Source organism: Ranitomeya imitator, chromosome 4, assembly GCF_032444005.1.
Source record: "Ranitomeya imitator isolate aRanImi1 chromosome 4, aRanImi1.pri, whole genome shotgun sequence".
Taxonomy (NCBI): Eukaryota; Metazoa; Chordata; class Amphibia; order Anura; family Dendrobatidae; genus Ranitomeya; species Ranitomeya imitator.
This window is the reverse complement of record NC_091285.1, coordinates 25,771,603-25,793,493: the sequence shown is the minus strand read 5'-3', so window position 1 is coordinate 25,793,493 and position 21,891 is coordinate 25,771,603. Positions and strand designations below refer to the sequence as shown.

General features: G+C 44.2%; 1 protein-coding gene across 1 annotated transcript; it reads left to right on the top strand.

Moving 5' to 3' along the window:
* Positions 1 to 1,984: 1,984 nt before the first annotated feature.
* Positions 1,985 to 21,651, top strand: CD9 (CD9 molecule). Its single transcript, XM_069763407.1, has 8 exons — positions 1,985 to 2,141; positions 15,905 to 16,007; positions 16,522 to 16,619; positions 16,804 to 16,878; positions 17,274 to 17,375; positions 18,205 to 18,291; positions 18,633 to 18,716; positions 21,181 to 21,651. Exons 1-8 carry the CDS (start codon positions 2,076 to 2,078, stop codon positions 21,244 to 21,246), a joined length of 681 nt encoding a protein of 226 aa, XP_069619508.1. The 5' UTR covers positions 1,985 to 2,075; the 3' UTR covers positions 21,247 to 21,651.
* Positions 21,652 to 21,891: the final 240 nt, after the last annotated feature.

The window sequence follows — 21,891 nt, the reverse complement described above, 5'->3', positions numbered from 1 at the left end:
GCAGTTAGTAATTATGAAAGTCCCAGGAGAGCAGTGAAGGGAAGGAGTTGGCACCCGAATCTGTAGCAGAACGGACATGCGGCTTATAGTCACCATTACGAGAGACCAGATCTGAGTAAAGGAATCCAGAGACCAGACCCGAATAAAGACCTGAGTGAGACTAAAACCAAGTGAAGACCCGAGAGAGACCAGAGCCGAGTGAAGACCCAAGAGAGACCAGAGCCGAGCGAAGACTCGAGAGAGACTAGATCCAAGTGAAAATCAAAGAGAGACCCTACCCAAGTGAAGACCCGAGAGAGACCAGATCCAAGTAAAGGAATTGAGTGACCAGACCCAAGTGAAAACCCAAGAGAGACCAGAGCATAGTGAAGACTCAAGAGACCAGGTCCAAGTGAATACCTGAGAGAACCTAGACCCAAGTAAACACCCGAGAGAGTACAGAGCCGACTGAAGACATGAGAGAGACCAGATGCATGAAAGACCAGATCCAAGTGAAGACCAGAGAGAGACCAGAGATAACTGAAGACTCCAGAGACACCTGAGTGAAGATCCGAGACCAGACCAGAGAGAGACCAGAGCCGAGAGAAGACCTGTGAGAGACCAAAGCCAAGTGAAGGCGCGAGAGAAACCAGCCTGAGATAAGACTTGAGAGAGACCAAACCCAAGTAAAGACCCGAGATAGACCAGAGCCGAGTGAAGACCCGAGAGAGACTAGAACCGAGTGAAGACCCGAGAGAGACCAGACCTGAGTGAAGACCCGAGAGAGACCAGACCTGAGTGAAGACCTCAGAGAGACCAGACCTGAGTGAAGACCCAAGAGAGATCAAAGCCAAGTGAAGATGCAGAGAAACCAGACCTGAGATAAGACCTGAGAGAGACCAAAGCTAACTAAAGACCCGAGAGAGACCAGAGTCGAGTGAAGACCCGAGAGAGACTTGAACCGATTGAAGACCCAAGAGAGAACAGACCCGAGAGAGACCAGACCTGAGTGAAGACTCCAGAGAGACCAGACCTGAGTAAAGACCCAAGTGAGACCAGACCCGGGTGAAAACCCAAGAGAGACCAGACCTGATTAAAGACCTGAGAGAGACCAGAGTTGAGTGAAGACCCAAAAGAGACCAGACCCAAGTGAAGACTGGAGAGAGACCAGACCTAAAATAAGCCGAGAGAGATGACTAGGCCGCAGCAGAGGGACGTTCGTGTGAGCCGTTGCATCCAGTGTAGATATACAGTACAAAGTGCGGACCAAGGCCATGCTTCAGGGAACGAAAGCAGCCAGCGTGCCGAGTATTAAGAGTAACCCACCAATACGGGACTTGCGGCTGCCTAGTGGGCAATATCATCGACTCCCGTCAGGGCCTGTGTGACGTTCTGTGTTGCCGAGAGTGACGATGGTGACGGGCCCGGTAGTGACAGTGACGGCCTTTAGGCTGAGGTATTAGGACATCACTGACGATAACAGTTATTTAATGGTGATGATAGAACAATAGTGTGTTAATAGCATTGTGTCATTAGCCTGTTCATCTGAATTACTGTATTCTCCTGGTTTCATTTCCAGTGTTTGCGCCATTCCCCCGATATTGTGTCGGAGACCCCCCTCTAATTGTGTTAATCGAACAGTTGTTGGTTGAGGGGACCACTGTCTCCTCGTTGTCCGCGCTGTTAACATTTCCATACCCAATGTTTAACCATGGCGGAGAATTGACCAGGACAACACCTTAGAAAATGTTCCCCACTCGTGAGCGACTCCGTGGAACCCTATCCTAGCAGATCAGCCTCTGTACTGCGCTGCGGAATATGTTGGCATTTAACAATCAGCTGCAGGACATAAATCCAATGATGTAAAGTAAGTGAATAATGGAAATAATCCCGAACTGAGCAGAGCAGCCAACACGAAGGTGTGGCAGTAACCTGAGCCGGCAGTGGGGGTGTCCGCCGGCAGGGGGCGCCAGAGCAGAGGCTGGAGACAGCATTGCTTGTAAGGCAGGGCTGGGGAGGCAGTGAGGCACACCCTACTGCTGCTGGAGGAGACATTAGCAACTTCTCCGGAGTTCAGCACACACACTACTTCCATCATGCCCGTCAAAGGGGGAACCAAGTGCATTAAATATCTGCTCTTCGCCTTCAATTTCATCTTCTGGGTGAGTGGAAGCTCCGCGGGCAAATGTGAGGGGGGTAAAGGAAGGTTGGAGGGGGGTAAAGGAAGGTTGGAAGGGGGTAAAGGAAGGTTGGAGGGGGGTAAAGGAAGGTTGGAGGGGGCAGGGAGGTGCAGGCGAGGGGCTGGGGGAAAGTCTGAGCTCAGGGATGAAGTGCTGGTGCCTCTCTGGTGGGAACTGTACTCCCGTGCTGTTACTTTGTAACTTGTTTTTTTATGTTTTGTTATATGCTGTGTTTCATTTTCTCTGGTTATTTGTTGTTTTGTGTTTTATTGTGACTTACGTGTTGTATTTGGTGCTCTGTTGTGTTTTATGTTTCGAATTATGCGCTTTTGTGGTTATATGTTGTGTTTGTTATATGTTCGGCTTTATGTGTTGTGATTTACATGGTGTGTGTGTGTTATCTTACATGTTGTGGTTGATACGCTGGGTTTTATCCTATATGTTGTGCTATGTTACCTATTATATTGTATGTTACGGTTATATGCTGTGTTTTGAGTGTTAGATCATGTGTTATGTTGTGACCTACATGCTGTGTTTTATCCTATGATATTCATTGTGTTTATCTTCGTGTTTTCTGTGGTTATATGTTGTCTTTAATGGCATGTTTTATGCTTTGTGGTTATATGTTGTGTTCTGTGTTTGTTATATGCTGTGTTTTATGTGTTACCCATGTAAATAACAAGATAATACAGGCTATCATCTCATAGTTTGTGTATTATGTTTATATGCTGTTATGTATAGTATTTTGTGTTTTATGTTCTGTATTATATTTTATGCATCATGTAGTTGCATGTTATATTTTCCATAAAAAAAATATAAAATATATGTGTGCATATATATATATATATGTATGTATATGTGTGTATGTATATGTGTGTGTGTGTGTGTATAATATATATATATATATATATATATATATATATATATTATTATTATATTTTTTTTTTTTTTTTTTTTGCTTGTTTTGTTATACCATACTACGTAGTTGTAGCGCAGACACAACACAGAACCTCACCTTTTTTCCTCTCCCTGGGTTGGGATGGGTGTGCTGGAACTTGTACTCCTTCCTTTTTTTTTTTTTTTTTCTTTTTTTTTTTTTCTTAACATAAGCCCCCACCAATTTGCACACCTTTTTTAGACCTTTAGTATGTAATGTTTACCCCATCACCACCAACTCCAACCTTTACAGCCTGCCCTAGTCCTAGAATTGAATCTCCTTTGGTGTTTGAATGGCTGAGACTTTTAGTTCTGCCAAATAATGCCCTCCAGTGTCTGGTGTGATTTATAGATTTTGGGACTTGTTGTTCTACAACAGTACGTGCTAATATTTAATTGCTGGGTGGCCTAAAATTGGCAGTCCGCCATCCATTTTATTACTGTGAGCGTGCGCCAGGTATACAGGTAGATAAAGTGATTCGATCTTCTGGTACTTGTTGTTCTCCGCGTAGTCGTCCAGTCTCTGGCTGCTGGGAATTGTAGTCCTGCTCAAAAACAAGGGTAGGAATTGATCCCACATGTCAGGTGTCCTAGTGTCTGTCTTGGGAAGTTTGAAGGTACTTGTAGTTCTACAGATACTAAAAAAGCGACCGGTTTGCCCATTTTTGGGACTCGCATGTCTTATTCCCCCCCCCACCAGCCCCCATAGGCGGCTGTTAACCCCTTCATACAAGGTCATGGTAATGGAGTTAACATCTGGACGTGATGGAATATACAGATGTCGGGATTCTTTGCTTTTATGGTGGAGATCACTAGGGAAGTGCGGAGATCAAAAGATCCCAGGTGTCGCCGTCATGGATGTTATTCCCATCAACCTTCTTCTGGGAACAAAATGTGATGGCAATTATGATAGGATGCATTACCGCCCCCCCCCCCCCCCCCCAAAATGGAGATTGGGAGGTGATTCGCGATGGAAACATGCACTACTTATTTTTACCTCTTGGTGGCGCTATAGAGAAACATAGTATTTATACTAGAACGGACCTGCGATATAAAATGGTTCCCAATAGTAAGGACCCCCCTTAGGTTAAATAGTGACCCCCCCCCTCCCCCAACAATTGCAGCACCCTCCTACCCAAGACTAGCGGCCAAAATGGACAACTCCTTGAAGGAGATCATTCCCTCCCCTCCTCTAGGGGTGATAAAAATGGATGGAGACAGCAGATGTGCTGCCATGCCGAAGTCATTTGGACAGGTGGCCCTTTAAGACCATTGCCCATGATTTGTTGCCTAAAAGGTATTTGCCACCCAACATGTGTTGGGCCTAATAGGAAACTGCTTAGAAAGCGATTCCATAAATTTCTTTAACCTGGCTATTATGGAACAGGCTGCCACATCTCTAGTGTCAGACGGCCCTCGATGCCCCGACTGTCGCAGGTCATGGGCACACGTGAGGCTGTAAGTTCGGATCAGAAGTCCCAGGGTCTTTGAAGGCCATCGCTTAGGAGGATCAAACATGTCCTTTTTACATAATTTTGGCAGTTTTTTTTTTTTTAAGATTTTCATGAGAATTGTGTAATGTCTTTTTTTCTCTTGAAGATGGCGCTGTAGGGAAATTGAACACTTGCTCTCGGGTTCCATCACAGATGATCCCTAGGGTTCCAGCAGTGGTAGAGATGGAGGTTGGCTTATCATGGCAAAACTGTCCAACAGGAGAACCTCCCCCCCGTCGCCCCCCGCCCCCCGCCCCTTTAAAGAGGATCTATCACTTGCCCTATATATGTAATTTTAGGATCTGTCACCTGCCATAAATATGTAATTTTTTACCTGGTGTAAATGCCGCTGTTCTCCTGAGTCCGCTGATGTTTTTCTTTTCTTCCTGCGCCTCTCCGTTCTCGAGATATGGCCTCCTCTCCCCTGTATACAAATCTAGTCTTGATAGCCACGTGGGTGTAGTCATCAAGAAGATTCCCATAGAGAAGAACAGGTGAACACTCCCACTTGGCTAACCAGACTAGATTTATATATACAGTGGGGAAAATAAGTGTTTGATGCACGTCCGAATTTGCAAGTTCTTCCACCTACAAAGAATGGAGAGCTCCGTAATATATATTTTTTACATAAAATACAAAATTTATTTCATGAAATAAGTATTTGATCACCGACCAACCCGCAAAAATTTTGCCCTCTTACTCTGCACTCATTACCTGTGTAGAAGACACCTGTCCACACACTCCAACCTCTCCACCATGGTGAGACCAAAGAGCTGTCTAAGGACACCAGGAACAAAACTGTAGACCTGCACAAGGCTGGGATGGGCTACAGGACAATAGGCAAGCAGCTTGGTAAGAAGGCAACAACTGTTGGCACAATTATTAGAAAATGGAAGAAACACAAGATGACTGCGATCTTCCTCGGTCTGGGGCTCCATGCAAAATCTCGCATCGTGGGGTAAGGATGATTCTGAGAAAGGTCAGGCATCAGCTCAGAACTACACGGGAGAACCTGGTCAATGACCCGACGAGAGCTGGGACCACAGTCTCAAACATTACCGTTAGTTACACAATACGCCGCCATGGATTAAAATCCTGCAGGGCACGCAAGGTCCCCCTGCTCACACCAGCACATGTCCAGGCCCGTTTGAAGTTTGTGAATGACCATTTGAATGATCCAGAGGAGGCATGGGAGAAGGTCACGTGGTCAGATGAGACCACAACAGAACTTTTTGGTATCAACTCCAGTCGCCGTGTTTGGAGGAAAAAGAACACCATTCCAACCGTGAAGCATGGTGGGGGAAACATCATACTTTAAGAGTGCTTTTCCACAAAGGGGACAAGATGACTACACCGTATTGAAGGGAGGATGGATGGGTCATGTATCAAAACAGCCTCCTTCCCTCAGTAAGAGCATTGAAGATGTGTGGTGGTTTGGTCTTCCATCATGACAATGACCTGAAACACACAGCCAGGGCAACTAAGGAGTGTCTCCGTAAGAAGCATTTCAAGGTCCTGCAGTGCCCTAGCCAGTCTCCAGACCTGAACCCAATAGAAAATCTTTGGAGGGAGCCGAAACTCAGTTGCCCAGCGACAGCCCCAAAACCTGAACGATCTGTATAGAGGAGGGGGCCAAAATCCCTGCTGCAGTGTGGGCAAACTTGGCCAAGAACTACAGGAAACTTCTGAGCTCTGTAACTGAAAACAAAGGTTTCTGTACCAAATATTAAGTTCTGTTTTTCTATTGTATCAAATACTTATTTCATGCAATAATATGCAAATTATGTAAAAAATGTGTTGGGTCATCTTTAAGCTTAAGGATCCTCTTCCTTCTGGAACCTGTCCTTGTTGGAAGTCTGTTTTCTGCAGCCTCCCGGCTGGATTTGTCATACTATGACCTCTTTAGGGAGTCCCCACTCCAGCGGGTTGTTATGTCGGAGCCTTCTCCCACCCCCTCCTGAGACGATGCTCCGAGGACTCCTCTATTTCTGTGGCTGACATGATTAGGAGCTCTGCCGCTGTAGTGATTTGTCAGGGCGTGGAGCTGCTCGCTGGGCCGGCCTACATGTCTGTTCATTGTTTCGCAAACGTTGGCAGGAGAAATGCCTCATAAAGGGAGGATTGTGCGTCCTTCTCACCAGTCGCGTTTTAAAGGAGAAATCCCACAAGATTCCGAGTCTGTGACGTACAACAATTGATGTTAGTTTTGTTTTTTTTGGGACAGTGGCTTGTTGGCACCCACCTGGCACCAGTACCCAGACTTTATGTCCTATTAAACATGCACGTCTTTCTCAATTTTTTTCCCTCTACCGAAAGGTCACAATTTCTACGGAGGATGAGGAGCTAAGCTTCTACAGAGTCTATCTTGCGCCACTTCTCTCAAGGGCACCATAGATTTGGTTGGGTTAAGACTTCTACAATCATAGGTCCGCCAAGAAGGTTGGATGCACCGTACTCCCGAACAAAAGTCTCATGGTTAGGCCTCATTCGCACACTTTGGTTTCACGTTCTGAGGTCAAGAGGGAGTGGTGAAGAAATATATGTTCAAGTCCCTGCGGCTGTTCAACAGGCCATCACTGCATGTGTTGTGGCTGTCTTAACAAACGTATGTTTCGAGCACGCCGAAGACACTCGGTTAGCACCCGAGCATGCTCGGATAATGCCTTGTTCGCTCATCACTACTTATCGCCTATGATGATAAGTTGTGGATCCCAACAGTAAATTTCAGAACCTCATTTTAACGAATAGACCCCCACTGATCTGCAAATTATCACCTATCTTTTTCATTGATAACTTTTAATACTTAAAGGGGATATTTTACTAGATTTATTTTATTTAAACTGAGCACTTCCTCCAATTGTCACTGTTCTTCTGATTCTGGAACAGTTTTTCTTTTTTCTCTATTCCCCTCCGTTCCAAAGTTATGCCCCTTGGAATTAAGTGTACATTTTCTCTTCAGCTAACTGGGCGTATACCAAAGAACTTCTCATTGGGCGGTTTCCATTTCTCCTCTGCCGCTAACCAATGACAACAAGGCCACACCCACAGTTCTGTAGTACACACCCAGTTAGCTAAAGGGAAAATGTGCTTCTTTATTACCGGTGGCCATAACTCTGGAACGGAGGCACGCAGAAGAAAAAGAAAAACTGTTTCAGAATCAGTGGAGCGGAGGCAGCAATTGAAGAAATAACTTGGATTAAATAAAATCAGTGAAAAGTTCCCTTTTAAAAATCTATTCCTATGGTCAATTAGATTGCATTTAAAGGCTCCTTTACACGTTAGAATAAAGTTGGATGATTTTTGGCGGGACCGGCTGACAATTTATCTATTGGGAAAGAATGGATAATATTGGGAAGAGGAATGATCGGGCATGTTGAATCCATAGGCCCAATCCTTTTTGTTTTCTGGGACGATAAGCCAAAACCAAAGGTCTGTGGCAGCCTCTCTTATTCTTTTACTCATTGGAAACGCATGAATGATTGGGCAAGCTGGGTGTGCATTTTTTTGAGGTGGGGGGAGGGTCGGGATAGGTGGCTGTCTGTCCAGTGCTCTGACTGGTGTATGGACAGCTTTAGGGACTGAGCGAATGACCATTACTAGTTGACTCTTGAAGTTAAATAAGGGAATGTTTCATGATGAGCTTTCCGAAAGTAAGTGGCCCCTATGTGATTATGGCACAGGGACCGTCTGCTGTAGATAGCATGGAGAGGTTAGAACTGTAAATATTAGCTCAGGCCGACTCTTCTGGGACCCTTCTTCTGAAATACTTGCCATTCTTTATCTGCTGTCTTGAAAAGGTCATTGTGCTGTGGTAATCATCCGTCTGCTGTGATGTCACAAGGCCTCCACGCCTTCACCGCGAGGATTGTTTGTCAGGTTTCACATGGTGTGTGAGGGACTATGAAGGGGCACAGCTTCATATCCGTTCCTCATATTTCTTCTGGTTTCTGTACGTCAAATGTTCTCTTGTTCCAGAACAGAAAATATGATACCTTTAATTCACCAGGTGTATGTTACTACTGAAAATTTTGGATCGGTCATTAAAAAAGAGGAGACTTTCCAATCATGTAGATTGCTCCTTGGCTGTGTCCGGTATTGCGTCTTGGCCAAATTTAAAGGGATATTCCAACGTGCAGAATTTTATTTTTTGGGGGGAAGGCGGTGATAAGTGCTAAATCGCTGATAGCTTCCAGTGGGTGCTAGAAAATATAGCACAAACAGAAACTGCCAAAACGTGCAGCAGTCAAGCATAATGCATAGGTGAAAAAATATTGTAGATTGTCGAACCCCTTTAAACAGAACCTTACCAGAAATATGTAATCTCTTTACCTGGCATAAATGCCGCTGTTCTCCTGAATGCGACGATGTTTTTCTTTTGTTCCTACGCCTCTCCGTTCCTGAGATACGGCCTCCAGTTCCCTGTATATAAACTTTTTTTTTTTTTTAAGACAAGTAGGTGTGGTCCTCAGCTCTTCATGGGAGGTTTCTTGAGAATCACGCCCAATTGTATAAGATGACTAGATTTTATATACAGGAAAGAAAGAAGCCATATCTCTGGAACGGATAGGGGCAGGATCAAAAGAAATACAACGCCGGATTCAGGAGAACAGCTGCGTTTTAGCAAGTTAAAAAATAATTACATACTTATGGCAAATGATGGGTCGTCTTTAAAGGGATTTTACAGAAGTAGGCAAAATGAATGTAGTTGCTGGCTTTCAAAAACTGTCACGCCAGTCCACAAGTTACGTTTAGTATCGTAGCTCAGCCCAGTTTGCTTCAGTGGCTAAGCTGCAATACCAGATACCAACCTGTTGGCAAGTGTGGCACTATTTTTTAAAAGAGATCAGCCATGTCTTTCTAAACCTGAACAATTCCTTTAATAAGTTGTATTACCATACTGCTTATGAGCAAGAGTGGCGCTATTTCTTGGAGAAAAAAAAAACTTTTGCATAAAACGTCTGTACGAAACATACACCTATTGAAATGAATTAGATTTTTTTTTTTTTCTTAATCCCTTTTGCACTTGAACTCCCTTTAAATACATGTTATGTAAAAGTTTGGGCACCCCCTGATCAAAATTACTGTTATTGTGAACAGTTAATGCCAAATTTTGGACACCCTTGTAGATTTTTGTGCTCCTCAGATAACTTTGACCAAGGTTTCGGACCTTAATTATGGCTTGTTTGCTATCATCGTTAGGAATGGCCAGTAACAGTAATTTTGACCAGGGGTGCACAAACTTTTACATGCCACTGTAATCAAGCTAAGTCCTTCATAGCTGCTCTTTGCAGCTTCTCTCCTGCAATGCCAGGCACAACCTACAATCAGGGGTGGCGCTGTTTTTGGAAGGGAAACAAAAAGCATTGTATATAAGGCAGTTTGAAGTGGCCGATGCCACCACAACGCCAGTAAAGATAGCAGAGGGAGTGGGAAAGATAACGACTAGTCACATTATAATCTTTATATAAAAGTTTTGTCTATAAAGTTAAGTCTATATAAGGAATTAAAGGGGTTTTCCCCTTACATACGCTTCATAAGATGTACCGCACTAGACATTGTACTGTGTTTATGGGGCAAAGTCCATGATGACATCACGTTCTCTGGTGACCTGACTATAGAGTTTCCCGGAGAGAAGAACTCTGCACAAACATTTTGTTTCCTGGAAATTAAAGGGATTTCACTGGAAAGGAGAAGATTCACTGGGGTGGGGGGCTAGTAAAATTACAGGGGAGTAAAAGACTCACAGGAAGAAGGATAGTGACATCACAGTAAGGAGGAGGGTTCTTCCCAAGAGATCTGCTGACATCACAATAAGGGGGGAATCTCCTCATCTCAGGAGGACTAGTCACATCACAGCCATGGAGAAGGGGTTATCTCAGGAGGGTATATGACCATCAGTGAGGGCTGGTCACATCAAAGTGAGAGGGTAGTCTCGTTTTAGGAGGGCTTGTGACATCGTAGTGAAGGGGAAGTCTTGTCTCGGGTGGACTAGTGACGTCACAGTGAGGGGCTGCTCTTGGCTTAGGAGGTCCTGTGACGTCACAGTGAGAGGGGATGTCCTTATCTCAGGAGGGTTAGTGACATCACAGTGAGGGGGTTTGCTTGGGTTAGGACGTCTGGTGACATCATTGAGGGGATGTCTTTGTCTCAGGAGGGTTAGTGACATCACAGTGAGGGGGTGCTCTTGGCTTAGGAGGTCTGGTGACATCATTGAGGGGATGTCCTTGTCTCAGGAGGGTTAGTGACATCACAGTGAGGGGGTGCTCTTGGCTTAGGAGGTCTGGTGACATCATTGAGGGGATGTCCTTGTCTCAGGAGGGTTAGTGACATCACAGTGAGGGGGTGCCCTTGGCTTTGAAGGGCCGGTAACATCACAGTGAGAGGGGGATGTCCTCGTGTCAGGAGGGCTAGTGACATCACAGGGATGGTGAGGGGTTGTCTTAGGTGAGCTTATGACATTCACCGTGAGGGGGGATTCTCCAGCTCAGGAGACCTAGTGACATCACAGTGATGGAGAAGGGGTTATCTCGGGAGGGTATATGACAATCACAGTGAGGGCTAGTGACATCAAAGTTAGAGGGCAGTCTCGTTTTAGGAGGGCTTGTGACATAATGAAGGGGGTGCCTTGTCTCGTGTGGGCTAGTGACATCGCAGTGAGGGGAAGCACTTGGCTTTGAAAGGCTTTTGACATCAAAGTGAGAGGGTAGTCTAGTTTTAGGAGGACTAGTGACATGAAAATGAGGGTAGTCTCGTTTTAGGAAGACTAGTGATGAAGGGGAAGCCTTGTCTCGCGCGGGGTAGTGACATCAGTGAGGGGATGCACTTGGCTTTGCAGGGCTAGTGACCTCACGTGAGAGGGGATGTCCTCATCTCAGGAGGGCTATTGACATCACAAGGATGTTGAGGGATGGTCTTACGTGGGCTTATGACAATCACACTGGGGGGCTGGTGATATTACGGTGAGGGGTTGCTCTCGGCTTACGAGAGGGATTATAGTAGTACGTGACTACAGGAAAAATCTACATAGGGTTTATTTATAATCTGTAACCATGGCGACACATAGGTTTATTCAGCTCCTATGCAAACCTTTCAGTAGAATCCGATATTTCTTTAATTGTTAACTTTCTTTTTTTCATTTTTTTTTTTTTTTATTATTATTAAAGCACTGGAGCTTAGAATTACAATTATTTGCAAAAGTATACATTCCCTTTTATACTCGGATCTGTATTTTGCCTTAGACGTCACGCCATAAATAAGTCTGACATTTGTTTGTTCTCTATTTATGACCTTGACTTTTACTATGGGCTGTTTTGGTTATTATACAGTTGCCCTTGTATATTCTTAATGGCCCTGACTTGAACCGCGGCCGCTTGGTGTAAACAGGCCTGAGATTTTAGCGCTGCGCCATATGGAGGTGATTGGGTGTTTTGATGTCGTTTTTGTTTTTTTTTTAAACGTAATTGACGTCAGAGCAAAATTATGTCTAGGGAATATTTAAAGGGATGGGACAGAGAATGATCATGACGTTTTATACAGGTCTGTGACAATTTTTCAGCCACAGTCCTGCCAAAATTGGGGGGTGTCTTGGGTCAAAAGGGGGCGCAATCATTTATGCAAACCCTACCCAAAGCTGGGTGGTCCTCTCGTTTGGGGTAGTCTCAGGAAAGGATGGGGGCAGCTCCTATTCTATTCTACCAATGACGGTACTGGGGAGTATGAGCCTGAGATTCAACCGTTCCCTGTCTCGCCGCCTGAGGTGTGGGATCTGGGATCTTAAAGGGGGTTTTCCCATTAAAGGCATTTTTGGCATAAGCAAAGGATATGATATAGATATGAGATAGATGGAGAAATTGGGGGCACACGAGCCCTTATTATCTCTACATTCACTTCTATGGGAGTTGGCCAAGAACGCTTACAAGGCTTTTTTTTTTTTTTCGTGACTCCCATAGAAGTGAATGTAGAGAACTGTGTGTGCAGCCGCCTCTTCATCCATTTTCTGCCTGGATGTCCTGAATACAGAGATAAGCGCGGGTCCTTACTTTCTACCCCTTTAAGTTTTGTGGCATGCGGACAGACATAACTGCCTATGACTTTCGGTTCACATCATGTTAACATCTCCTGATTCAGGGGTAATTGGAGGAGTCATTTGAAGGGTGACCTATAAATTTGAGAAGTTTTGAAAATGTTGAGTCTCTAGAGGCCCGCCACCATTTATTTTTTATTTTTTCCCTTTTAAAACATTTCTCAAAAGTAGTCGTGAATGGATTCCGTTTTCACAATTAAAAAATAAATAAATAATATATATATATTATAATATTTGGACCATGTGATTTCATCCATGTGATATGATATGAACTTTTCTTCTTTTTCTGTCACTTCCCACAAACTTCCTCCTTCTTTTCACATCATCACTAACATCCTCACATGCTTGGCCTGGTCACTGTCTTCTATAAAATCAGCTCGCTACTCCTCCGCTGCTGTCATCATTCTCGTCATCCCGTTGCAGGTGTCACTCCCAACAGCTTCCGTCCCCCCCGAATTCTGCCCACTCCCTTCTCCTGGATTTACACCAACTGTTTAAAAGTACATTATTCCTCATTGATGGGGGTTGCGTTAGGCCTGAACTGCCCACTTGTGGTATTGTTACTGGTTGGTAGACTGACATCGCTATAACAGCGACCTTGACCGGGGACGAGATGTCGCTGTCTGAGCCATCGTCGAGCTCATTTTTGAAAAACTGTTTCTGGCACTGTTGGTGAGGGAGTGGCCGGCGCTGTTGGTGAGGGAGTGGCCGGCGCTGTTGGTGAGGGAGTGGCCGGCGCTGTTGGTGAGGGAGTGGCCGGCGCTGTTGGTGAGGGAGTGGCCGGCGCTGTTGGTGAGGGAGTGGCCGGCGCTGTTGGTGAGGGAGTGGCCGGCGCTGTTGGTGAGGGAGTGGCCGGCGCTGTTGGTGAGGGAGTGGCCGGCGCTGTTGGTGAGGGAGTGGCTGGCGCTGTTGGTGAGGGAGTGGGATCTGCAGATGACACTTATTAAGGGAGGAATCTGCATCTGGGACATATGCTGACATGGAGACTCTGCGGCTGGCACTATTAATCATGGCGGACTGAGCATGTAACGCTATTATTGGGGGGTGCTGTGCCTGGAACTGTTGTTGAGGGGGACTCAGGTACTGGCAATGTTATTGAGGGGGCACACTCCGACTTATGCCATTTTCGATGCAAATCCCTCTGCGATTGATGCTGTCTTTGATGTGAGAGCCCTCTGCGACTGATGCCATTGTCGTCGGGGGGTGAATCCCTCTGTGACTGATGCTGTCGTTGATGACTGGAATATCTCTTCTGGCAGTCACGTTGTACAGTCTCATACTCGATACCATACACTGAGTTCAGACAGCGGTTGCTTGGATATTTGTTGCTGTCAATCTGTTGCTACGGAAACATAACACTCACCGTTTTCTTTGCTCAGTATTTCCAGCCCTGCCCTATCTCTCTCGCTTCGAGTAGTGCTGAGTGTTGTGTAGGAAGTTACCACAGACTGTAAATTTAGAGACCACGTCCTGTACCCCTCCCCCACCATCAGTCATCACATAAATATCTGGGTATCATCTCCGCACTGTTCATCCTGCGCCTCCTGATTCATGAGTACATAGCTCATCCTGGGCCTCCTGCTTCATGAGAACAGCGCTCACCCCGAGCCTGCTGATTCATTAGTACGTTGCTCATCCTGGGCCTCCCTATTCATGCTCATCCTGGGCCTCCCGTTTCATGAGTACTGTGCAAAAAATTAGTATCGTACATTTTTTTATTTTTGGTCCATGAGACGACGAGAGGTCGTGTTCTCGTCTCGTGTGACTGTTTTCGTGTATGAGAATTCCCATTCCACTCCGTCCTGAGAGATGTGAGAAAAACCAGTTTGAGCAGTAATCCGTGGCTCCATTATTACCGCCTTACACCAGAGAACAATGAGTCATCTTTGTGGAAAATTTGGGTAGAGCGCGGTGGCTTCACCTGTCACTTTCACTGTTACTTAAAGGGACACTAACCTCAAAATCGCATGCGATCGGTCACACACGTAACTGTATCCGGAGGTTCTTAGAACTAGATATATAAGATAAAGTAGTGATGATGGAGGGGGGAGGACTTCTCTAGTTTTTCATTCTAATGACTTTTAGAATTTATTATTATTTTTTTTTTTTTTTATATACTTACTGGCTGATAACAGAGAACAATAGATTGTATATAGTGAATGCTAATATGCAAACGTTAGGTTTGCAGATGTTTAGCCGATACGACTGATGTGTGAAAACAACTTTAGCTAGTTGGCATGTAGGATTTCGGCAGCTTTGTGGCTATAACCACTCCCCTTTAATAAGCCACCCATCCCTTTTCTGCCTCCAGAGAGCATCTTTCGCCCTTATTACTCAGCCATCCCAATAACCTCAGTAGGAACTGTGTAATTCCTCATTTATCCTATAAGGGGTGTAATACCTCATTTAGCCTGTAGGGGCGCTGCAGGGAAATTGAATTTTTTTTTTTTTCTATGATCATCTTAGTCCTCATCAGATTGTTCCAAGTTTATTCTGCCATTTTTTTTTTTTTTTTTTTTAACCTACATCTGTTCCTGGGAAAGTTGACTGGCAATCAACATGGCCGCCATCAGCTATCCTGACTCCCCCAAGACTTATTTTTCAGATTAAATAGTAATTTATTTTTTTTTAAGTTACAAAACGTTACAAATCCCTTTATTAGGGAATTTGCACTTTCTGTAGTTAAAAAATCCCCTAATAAAGAGATTTGCAAAGTTTTATAACTGCACGAAAATAATAAAATAAAATTAAAAAAAATTCTTTTATCATTTTTGTCCAGTTCTAAAACTTGGCAAATAACTTTATTAGGAAGTTTGATTTTTCTTTACATTTTTTTTAATGTTTTTTTTTTTTTTTTTTGTTTAGAGGGAATAAGACAAATTCCATAATAAAGCAATTTGAAAAGTTTTAGAACTAAACAAAATTATAGAAAAAAAGAAAAAAAAAAGTGACTTCCCATAAGCAGAACATAGAGGAGAAACACCCACCGCTGCCATCTTCTGTACTCCCGATGAGCATAGGTACTGTGCATGTGCATGGTGCTGATGCTGTGTAATAAATTGGAATCCTGATGAGTGCATTTGTCGGGAGTCGGGCTGCCCTATTACTGCTCTACCCAGTTCTGTAAGTTGTTTCGTGACCCTGAGACTCCTGCCCTCTCATGTGTGTGATAATTATCACCTTATTACATTGTCGATAAGTCAGTTCTACGTACTTGTTCTGTGTCTCCACAGCTGGCAGGAACAGCCGTTCTCGCAATAGGACTATGGCTGCGGTTCGACAATCAGACAAAGACCATGTTTGAAGTAGATACCAACGCAAATTCCTTTTATACTGGTAAGTCCCATTTAATTTTATCAATGCGTAGCGATTAGGGCTCATTTTTGTACTGAAGCTGAGCCCCAAACATAGAATTCAAAAATTTAAAAGGGAATTGTGGTTATAATTTTTATTTAATAAATCAATGGTACACCTGAAAATAAGCAACTTTGTAATATATCTTATCAGAGAAATCTGCTATTTTCTCCTCCTGGACTGAACTTTCACTTTTAATCCATGGGGAAAAATGTGTCTTCTGTCTTTACTGAGATTAGAATCTTATGATTTGCCACTGTCATCTTCTATTTGAGGGGCGGAGCTAGGGCCAGGCACAAACATTCTGCTGCAAGTGTCATGAAACGGTTACCCTTTAAATTCGATGTCGTTTTAGGAGAACTTGCAGCAGAATGTTCGTGTTTGCCTCTGGCTCCTCCCCTTTACATACAATTTTATAAGCACCAACTGTCATAAGCTCCCCCTAGTGGTGACGATCACCTTGTTTTTGATGGACATTGTGTGTTTCTTCTCGTAGGGGTCTACATCTTGATTGGCGCTGGAGCCCTTATGATGTTGGTTGGTTTCCTTGGATGCTGTGGTGCGATTCAGGAGTCAGAGTGCATGCTGGGACTGGTAAGTTGTTTGGTTTCATTGGCCAAAAATTCTATGGAGCTGAGTTGCAATACCAGACATAGCCAAGGGATAGCGGTGGCGCTGTTTGCCTCGGTAAAGCAAACTGTTGATGTGTATATATAGATGTCATGGAACATTGTTATTTACTGTTGTTTTTGTTTGTTTTTTTGTTCAACCCCTTCAGTTCTTTGCTTTCCTTCTCGTCATTTTTGCCATTGAAATCGCGGCAGGAATCTGGGGTTTTGCCAATAAGGACAAGGTAAATAAAATATATATATTAATAATTTTTCTGGCCATTTGGTAAAATGCAGTGAATAATTGCATTTTATGTGTATGTAATATCCAAGTATTATGGTGGTCCTAGACTGATCAGCTTTAGGGTTGGACAGACTGGGCAACTGCCCAGGGACCCGCAGTTCCTAGAGTACCCTTGAAAATGGGATCCCAACGAGCGTTATTATTGGTCATTGAAACATGTGGGCTTTATATACAGTTTTAGTATTGTGAGCACTGTATGGTGCTATTATGTGCCGGCATATGCAGCATTTTGTCTTCTTTCTTCGGAAATTCCTGACATACTGTAGTTTGTGTTTTGTTTTGTTTTTTGTATTTTCTGAGCTGTAATCATGAGATGCTTTTGTTCTTTCTCTTTAGGTAGTGAATGAACTGCAGACATTTTACACAGAGACCTACGATAAATATAAGCAGAACCAAGACCCAGCTCTGAAGGAAACCCTGAAGTCCATTCATTTTGCTGTAAGTCTCCGGACCCCCACAATAAAGCGTCAATCATCTTACGGTTCTGCCTCTTTCTTTCTCTCCATGCTTCTCCCCTCTGTCTCCTTCCCTTAGGGTCAGCTTGGGAAGTCTGTGTCTTGACCCCCTGGTTGTCCCTTCATCTCTGACTGCCCCAATGGCTGCCTGTCCCTCTGTTTTTGACCTTTCCCCTTGCTTTACATCTTTCCCTCTTTGACCCTCTTATGGCCCCCCCTTTCACCCTCCCATGGCTGTCCGTTTTTCCCACTTTGACCCTCCCATGACTGTCTTTCCCTCTTTGACCCACTTATGACCCCTCTTTGACCCTCCCCTGGCTGTCTGTCTTTCCCTCTTTGACCCACTTATGACCCCTCTTTGACCCTCCCATGGTTGTCCGTTTTTCCCACTTTGACCCTCCCATGGCTGTCTGTCTTTTCCCTCTTTGAATTTCCCCTTGCTTGTCCATCCCTCTCTCTCTTTGACCCTCCCATGGCTGTCCGTCTTTCCCTCTTAGGGCCTCCTCCACTCCTTTTCTGTCCATTCCTCCCTCTTAGATCTCCTCCACCCCCTTGCTGTCCGTCCCTCCTTCTTTAACCTCCCCTCTGACTCCAATGGCTATCTGTCTCTCCCACTCCGCCCCCATGGCTGTCCCTTCTTTTTAGCTCATCGTCTACCTTTTATTTTTATATACATATATATTGCATATGTTTCACCACTAAGCCCTCCCTTTTTCCCTTTTTCATCATTCTTTTTATTTTAGTACATCTTTTTTGCTGTTATTGATTGTCAGTGATGTAAGTTACACCCTCTGGTTGTTTTAATTTTGCAGTTGGATTGTTGCGGTAAAGTCATAGGAGCAGAAACTCTACTGTCTGATATTTGTCCCAAGACTGGATTGGAGGCATTCACTGTCCAGGTATAGTAGTCTTGATTAGTCTTTATCATGCAGGTATTGTATATGGTGGAATGTAGACCATCTGTGGATTGGTGCAGCATGAAAATATAAAGAGTAGGTGATAAATGATGCAACAAGAATACCCCTTTTTAAGTGCTAAAATTTGGGCTGCCTACAGCCACCACTAGGGGGAGCTTTCTGTATACTCTGGTGTGAAGTATTCTCCTGAGCTCCCCCTGGTGGTGGCAGAACATGTAATAAAAGGTTGGATATCCCATGTCAAAATAATTGCCACAAAATCAACATTATTGGACGTTCTGACCGGACTTTGATATTTTATAATTTTTCGTTCAATTTTCCAGGGTTGTCCAAATGCCATCGCGGAAATTTTCAACAAGAAGTTTCACATTATTGGAGCAGTCGGAATTGGAATTGCAGTGGTCATGGTACGTATGTATGGCTGTCTGCAGCTTGCACCAAATGATCGGATCTTGTCAGGCTTTTATGAAAAATGGGTTGTCTTGTTGAAATGTCCCCTTTTATTAAAGGGCTTCCTGCAATTGTAGATTCTCGAAGTCATGTTGACATTGGTGGAGCTGGTATTATAACTAGTGGCTTCATGGGTTAAGTTCGCAATAATTTGATTCCAGTGGCGGCCGTAGATGAGCCGATGTCTTATCCTCCTGGTTAGTGAGAAACCTGCAGGAGCAGAAAGTTGGACATGGCAGATCAGAAAGAAAATAGTCAGACCCGCGCTCTAGTACTCTTAGATCTACTGATTGTTGGTTGGTCCAGGAGTCAGACCAGTACTGTAACCCTCCTTGATCTACCAATCGCTAGTTGGTCCTGGAGTTAGATTAGTTCCTAGGTCTCCGGATTATTGGCTGGTCCAGGAGTCGGTCCTCCTTGATCTACTGATCGCTAGTTTGTCCATGGCTGGTCCAGGAGCCGGTCCTCCTTGATCTACTGATCGCTAGTTTGTCCATGGCTGGTCCAGGAGCCGGTCCTCCTTGATCTACTGATCGCTAGTTTGTCCATGGCTGGTCCAGGAGTCGGTCCTCCTTGATCTACTGATCGCTAGTTTGTCCAGGAGTCAGGCCAGCTCTGTAGTCCTCCTTGATCTTCTGATCGCCGGTTGAGCCCGGAGTCAGGCCAGCTCTGTAGTCCACCTTGATTAACCAATTGCTGGTTGGTTCCAAGAGTCAGACAGGCGCTGTAGTCCTCCTTGATCTACTGATCTTTGGTTGGTCCAAGAGTTGGAACAGTTATTTAAAGTGGGAACACATGAGCCATGTGCACAGTGAACAAGCCTGTAGAGACATATTCACACCACCAAGAGACTGAAAACACAAAAAAAGCACAGTAAAACCAAAAAAATGCTGTTGTAGAAAAATCACAGTAAACAGCAAGTGCTAGTAAAAAGATGTTAAAACACAGGGTATTTGGTTGATAAGTTTTTTTGCAAAAAATGTATGTTAAGCTGCTCTACCAAACGTCAAGGTATACCCGTATTAGAGCAGTCCTAACTAATGTATGTAATCCCTATCTGATTTGTTTAAAAACCTGGTCATATGTATAATACCTGTATGAGCAGGGTTCAGAAAGGTAATTTCCAATGTGGACACGCTGCATAGAACGGCTTTTGTGCGCATGGCTCACAAGGAGAGGTGGAGAACTCCCTAGTCTTGTAGAAACAAGAAAACAATTATTTAAAGCAGGAACACATGAGCCATGCGCACAGTGAACAAGAGTTGGAACAGTGCTGTAGTCCTCGTTGATCTGTTGATTGCTGGCTGGTCCAGGAGTGAGACCAGTGATGTAGTCCTCCTTGATCTTCTGATCGCTGGGAAGTCAGACTAGGCCTGTAGTCCTCCTTGATCTACTGATCTCTGATTGGCCCTGGAATCAGCCTGGCGCTGTAGTCCTCTTTGATCTACAGATCACTAGTCGGTCCACGAGTGAGACCAGCCTTGTAGTCCTCCTTGATCTACTGATTGCTGCTTGGTCCAGGCATCATACCTGCGCTGTAGTCCTTGATCTAATGATCACTCATTGGTCCAGTAGTCAGCCCAGCACTGTAGTCCTCCTTGATCTATGATCGCTGCTTGGTCCAGGCATCATACCTGCGCTGTAGTCCTTGATCTACTGATCACTCGTTGGTCCAGTAGTCAGCCCAGCACTGTAGTCCTCCTTGATCTACTGATCACTCGTTGGCCCAGTAGTCAGCCCAGCACTGTAGTCCTCCTTGATCTACTGATCACTCGTTGGTCCAGGTATCATACCTGCGCTGTAGTCCTTGATCTACTGATCGCTGCTTGCTCCAGTAGTCATACCTGCGCTGTAGTCTTCCTTGATCTACTGATCACTTGTTGGTCCAGGCATCATACCTGCGCTGTAGTCCTTGATCTACTGATCGCTGCTTGCTCCAGTAGTCATACCTGCGCTGTAGTCTTCCTTGATCTACTGATCACTCGTTGGTCCAGTAGTCAGCCCAGCACTGTAGTCCTCCTCCTTGATCTATGATCGCTGCTTGGTCCAGTAGTCAGCCCAGCACTGTAGTCCTCCTTGATCTATGATCGCTGCTTGGTCCAGTAGTCAGCCCAGCACTGTAGTCCTCCTTGATCTATGATCGCTGCTTGGTCCAGTAGTTAGCCCAGCACTGTAGTCCTCCTTGATCTATGATCGCTGCTTGGTCCAGTAGTTAGCCCAGCACTGTAGTCCTCCTTGATCTACTGATCACTGGTTGATCCTTGAGTGAGACTAGCGCTGTTGTCCTACTGATCTGATTGGTCCAGGAGTCAGACCGAGCCACTATTCCTCCTTAATCTACTGATTTGCCATCTAATAATTGTCATAGAAAATCATTTCAGACTGAGAACTTCTTTAATCCATGGACTTTTTATCTTGCAGATTTTCGGAATGATCTTCAGCATGATTCTTTGTTGCGCCATCCGAAACAACAGAGAGATGGTATAATGGAAGTGTACAGTCAACCAAAAGTTCATACTGGGGTGGGGGAGGGGACAAAGGGACGATGTCTGTTTTAGTATTTTGAACAGCCTTTTCTAAAAAAAATAAAGTTGTGCTATATTTTTATTTTAACGCAAGGCTTTTTTTTTTTCTTGGTTTTCTTGCATTTTTTTTTTTTTTTTTCAATATGTTTTTTCGTCTGTATGTCTCAGATATTCAACCAATGATACAAGGTACCTGATTTGTTGATAGGTTAAATTGATATATGTATATTGTATATGTACGCAAGGCCGTAACGAGTTTATTCCTGTTTATTCCGAATTTGCGCCTTTCTTATATTAATCAAAGACATAACTTATGTTGAATATAATTTGATACCTAATTAGGAAATAAAAATCCTGTACAAATAAATCAATGATCTGGTTTTAATTTTATGGGGATTCCAAAAAAATAAAAATTAAAAAAAATAAAAAATTCCTTTTAATTCAGCTTTTGATAATCCAGATAATCCGATATTTTTCTAGCAAAATCTCTACAGTTATGTTGTATTCCGACCTGAACCGACCATGTAAAACCGTCTTTAAAGGGGTTGTCTACAACTAAACTTAAAAAAAAAAAAAATTGGCCAAGCTTGGTTACATTCCCTTGATT